Genomic DNA, 5,000 nt, shown 5'->3' with positions numbered 1-5,000 from the left:
TTTACTATTATTGTATTTTCTCATACAAAGAAGGAATAACAAATGATAAATTTCATTTATCGCATACTGGGTAATTTATCATACATTAAACTTTTCTAACAAAAATAACAAAAATTGCAGAATATTACAATACCTCATTTTCGTCATCACCATCAAAGTCAGTCAAAGTGATAGATGACACATTATCTCCTGTCACAGTCCAAAAAGGATCATTACCATCACCATCAAAGCCATGAATGGAGCAGTTACCCCCAATAAGTGCCAACGGTAATGGATTTCGACCTAAATGTCCAATGGTAATGGCATTTGCTCCATCAGATACCTGGTAAGAAAATAAATTAATACATAATAGATATATAACTTGATGCTGACAGTGTTTTGAAGAACACTCTGGCCAATGCAATTCATCTTAAAATGCAAAGGAGATGCTGTTGAAATGATAGTAATACAGTATTTACATTAATATTTCTCTCTTGTTAACTTAAGAAACTAAAGGAATATGTAATGTGTATGGAACAATTTCTCACATAATTGAGATACAGAATTAACCAATCTGAGATGGGCCACATCATAAGACCTAGGCATCTCAAGATGTGTGTTGTCTATATTTTTCTAGACTTATGGTATGAAATGAGCATCCATACACAATATAATAGCAAAGTGATACTAATTAGCCTATTAGTATAATAGGTTATCATAATTAAAGGAATAAATACCATAATTTAAACAAAATGAAACATACAGTACAAAAGTGATCCGTCGGATATGCCTGTAGCAAAAGGATTAATAAATGAGTTGTATGGAGCAATAATGCTTTCCATGTCATTATCATAACTTCTTGATAAACCCTTTCAGCATAAAAGTAATAATAGTGAAATGGGACAATACAAAAAGACTCCTGCTACTCAATTATTCATGTTGAACAGGAAAACAGAACTCAGAAGTTCAGAGCTGACAGCTCTGTTTGCATGGAATATTCCCTTCTAACACTAATAACTTATTTCCAAAAACTGGTGTGAACCATTAATGTCAGTGACAAAAGTCATCCATTCACATAGAGTCTTAATAAATGTATAGGGAATATTCTCCTGAGATCTAATGTTGTGTGCTAAAACGAAACTTTTTTTTGGGGGGAGAGGGGGGGAGGCAGTCCTGACAAAGAGAGTACATTCTACATGCTTTTGAGTTTTCCTAAATATAAGCTCTTTGGGAATCAACACTTCTTGAAGTCATCTTCTAGGGATTGGGGGGAGACTCTGCCTTTGAAAATATTGATAACTATGGATGACCTCTCAACGACTTCATGAGGAGCAGGTTAATGGTGAGAAGGAACAATTCCAACTCTTTTTGTTGATTGAATAAAGTTAGCCAGGTATCACCTCAAGCCATATGTACAGAACCTCCACTACCCAAGTTATAGGAACAGAACCAACTCTACCCATATCCAGGAAAACTAACAACCAGGGCTGTGCATCCTTACTGACATTAAGAAAATGATAATCACCCTCCCCCAGTATATAAATTCATTTCACAGTTAATGTAATGACAGAGAATGTGTTGCAGAATGTGTCTGAATGATCAGATTCTAAAGGGCTTAATGAATGAAGCAAGACTACCCCAGTGTTTCTAATACTTCTAAGTGATGCTTCATTTATTAAGCCCGTAAGAATATAATCATTCACATTCATTCTCTGCCATTACATTAACAGTGGATATCTTAATAATTTTTTTAAAACTGTTTGAAATTATAAGGAAGTTCAAAATTTTGACTTTCACCTTTGACAGTGAAAGGAAGATGTATCTGCTTAGATTCAATTTACCAATAACTGTGAAAAGCAGATTTACTTCAAAGGGTTAGAAAAAAGTCTCTATAACCTTCTTCCGTACTTTAAATCAGGCAAGTGTATATTGCTCAGATGAGGAACAAAACAATGACACTAATCATTTAGAAATATATGTTTTAAGTAAGAAAAAAAAAAAGTTTTTTTTCTTTCTTTTTTTGATAGTGAAATGACACTGTGAGAGGACCAAGCAATCAAAAAAAAAAAAAAAAAAAAAATGCATTCAAAGGGTTAATACTCATAAACTATAGCCAAAGAAAAAAAAAAGTACCACAAAAACTTACATCTTTGTAGAAAACATCAGCATTGTTCTGGACATCATAGGCCAACACATTTGTAGGTGTTCCCACTACAAGTATGTCACCTGTCTTATTCTGGGAAAGGCGTCCAGCAGTAACAGCAGATACTGTCTGGTTAATGTTGAGCAATGAAACTTCAGAGCTGCTCTGACTAAGAGACATTCGACCTCCTGCTACTCCGAGGCGCTGATGTGGATTATGTATAAACACCTGCACAAAAATAAATCACATAAAGAATTATACTTTCATTACACATTCCACTACTTATCAAAAATATCAACAATTAACACTTGAGAATGCTATACTTTGGTTCATTATGATTCTAAATTTAAGAGATAGATTTAGTTTCATTATGTATATTTGACAGATCTCTTATATGCAAGAAACTACCCATTTACTATATATTTGCTCAAACATTAAAGAGGGATATAAATTTTTACATCTATTCCTTCCACCCCCACCTTTTTACTGCAATAACTTCCTGCCACTATAGCTCCACAAATAAATGGAATAGAAACAATATTTTAAACCAGTTTAAATTTCTTAACCAAGTGAGAACTACTTTCCATGAGAAAAAATGAATTCATAAAAAATATTTTTGCTTTAACATACAAGAGTCAAAAGTGGTCACTTTCCTTCAATGATACTGATGAATTGAAAATATCAGTGCCCCCTTATTAGTCATTGTTTAAGTAAAGTAACAAATATAAATGTGAAGTGCACAATGCAACTTTGCAGCATAAAATATTCTACATTCTCTAATATGGAAGAAAAAATGCAAATTCTAAAAAATAAAAATAAAAAGTATCTTACCTTATCTGAAGTAGTTGAAGCAGTAAGACATGCATGAGCACCATCATATTTGCCAACAGTCACACGTGCTGGCAAAATCTTTTGGTTGAGATTCAAGGTAAATACTGGTACCAACATTGTGCACACTCTTTATATCTGAAAGAAAGTCAATGAAATTTTTAACAATATTTCTATTTCAATACTGAATTTTTCAAACGCAGTTTAACATTTCAAGATATTCTGGTAATGTAAAGAGTTTGAGAATTTTATTGCAGTCTCAATGATTTTATATTAGTGCAATGATTGAAGTTACCTTAATACTCATATTAGTACATTTTGTAACAGTATTACTGCCCAATGTATTTTGAATCTTTTTCTACATATGAAAAAATGTATTTTATACTTCCATAAACTTCACAAACATCATTTATTTGATAGTATTGGTACAATAAACAGCTATATCTCACTCTCTCTCTCTCTCTCTCTCTCTCTCTCTCTCTCTCTCTCTCTCTCTCTCTCACCCCTCTCGCCATCTCTCCTCTCTCTCCATCTCGTCTCAACCACACCCAACTCACTTCACTGGCGATTTCTCTCTCTCTCCTCGGCTCACCCTCCTCCTCATCCACCCTCTCTTAACTCTCTCTCTCTCTCTCTCTCTCTCTCTCTCGCTTTTCGCCTCCTTTCTCTCTCATCCTCTCACCTTCCTCCTCTCACGCACTTCACCTTTTCTCTTCTCCTTACTCTCTATTCTCTCTCTCTCTTGCTCTCCTCCGTTCCTCTCTCTCTCTCACTCTCTCCTCTCTCTCTCTCTCTCATCTCTCTCCAACCTCTCTCTCACTCCTTTCTCTTTGTCTCTACCACTCTCTCTCCCCCATCAACTTTCTCTCTCTCTAACTCTCTCTCTCTCTCCTCTCTCTTCCCCCTTCTCTCTCTCTCTCATATCTCGTCATCTCTCTCTCTCTCTCACCTCTCTTCTCTCTCTCTCACTCACCCTCTCTCGCTCTTTCTCCCCTCATCTCTCTCTCCACTCTCCTCTTATACTCACCACCATCACCCTCCTCCTCTCCACTCTACTCCCCTCTCCACCCGCTCTCTCACCACTCCGAACCCAATCACCACCCACACAACCAACACCCCACACCCCCACATCCTCCAACCACACACTACCACTCACTCCCCCACCACCAACCACACAGCCACCCACACCACTCACACTCACCTCCCCAAGACCACCCCACCGCTCCTCTCCACCACACACACACCACCACACACCACCATCCCCCACCCAACCTCCAACACCACCCACACACACCCCCCACCACCCCCCACACACTCATCACCACCACACTCGACCCACACACCCTCATCCCAATCTTCTCCTCCTCTCCTCCCCTCCTCTCACTCTCACCTCTCCACTTCCCTCCATCTCTCTACTCCTCCTCTCACCCTTCTTCTCCAACCCTCTTCCTCACCCTCACCCCCTTCACCTCCTCTCCCATCCGACCCTCCCTCTCCTCTCCTCCACTTCCCTCTCCCTCCGTCCCGCTACCACTCCACGTCCTCATCCCTCTCCACTCCTTCACACTCACATCTCTTCCTCCCCCCCTCACCCCCCTCCAGGCCCCTCTCTCCTGCACTTCTTCCCCCCTCTCTCTCCCTTCTCTCCTCCCTCCTTCCTCTCTCCTCGTCGTCCCCTCCCCTCCCCTCTCCTCCTCTCTTCTCTCGCTCCTCTCTCCCCTCCCTCCGCATCTCCTCCCCACCTCCTCATCCCTACTTCATCCCTCCCCCTCTCATCTCCTGCTCTCTTCCTACTTCCTTCTCTCTCTCCGCCTACACTCACCCTCCTCTCCGCACCTCCCTCTCGCTCCTTTCCTCCTCCCCTCCCTCCTCCCGTCTCCCTCTCTCTCTCCTCGCGCCTCCCCCTCTCTCCCCTCTGTCTCCTCTCCTCCCTCTCCCTCCATCTCCTCTTCTTCTCTCTCTCTCGCCCCTCACCTCGTCCTCCCCTCTCTCTCTTTTCACCTCTCTCTTCTCTCTCGGGCGCTCTCCTCTCTCTCTCCCTCTCGACCTT

At 40.6% G+C, this 5,000-nt stretch overlaps 1 protein-coding gene across 1 annotated transcript in view; it reads right to left on the bottom strand.

Annotated features, from left to right (window-relative positions):
* Positions 1-5,000, bottom strand: part of LOC122265002 (BBSome complex member BBS2) — a 35,145-nt gene that overhangs the window by 25,376 nt on the left and 4,769 nt on the right. The window contains exons 2-4 of the mRNA XM_043034135.2: positions 2,954-3,088; positions 2,126-2,350; positions 134-322 (exon numbers count right to left, since the gene is read on the bottom strand). Coding sequence (XP_042890069.1) covers positions 134-322; positions 2,126-2,350; positions 2,954-3,070 — 531 coding nt within the window. The 5' untranslated portion in view covers positions 3,071-3,088. The remainder of the gene's footprint in view (positions 1-133; positions 323-2,125; positions 2,351-2,953; positions 3,089-5,000) is intronic.

Source organism: Penaeus japonicus, unplaced genomic scaffold (genome assembly GCF_977035675.1).
Source record: "Penaeus japonicus unplaced genomic scaffold, GWHDUDI00000001_assembly GWHDUDI00000031, whole genome shotgun sequence".
NCBI lineage: Eukaryota > Metazoa > Arthropoda > Malacostraca > Decapoda > Penaeidae > Penaeus > Penaeus japonicus.
Note: the sequence above shows the minus strand (reverse complement) of the source record. Positions and strands in the feature narration are given on the sequence as shown.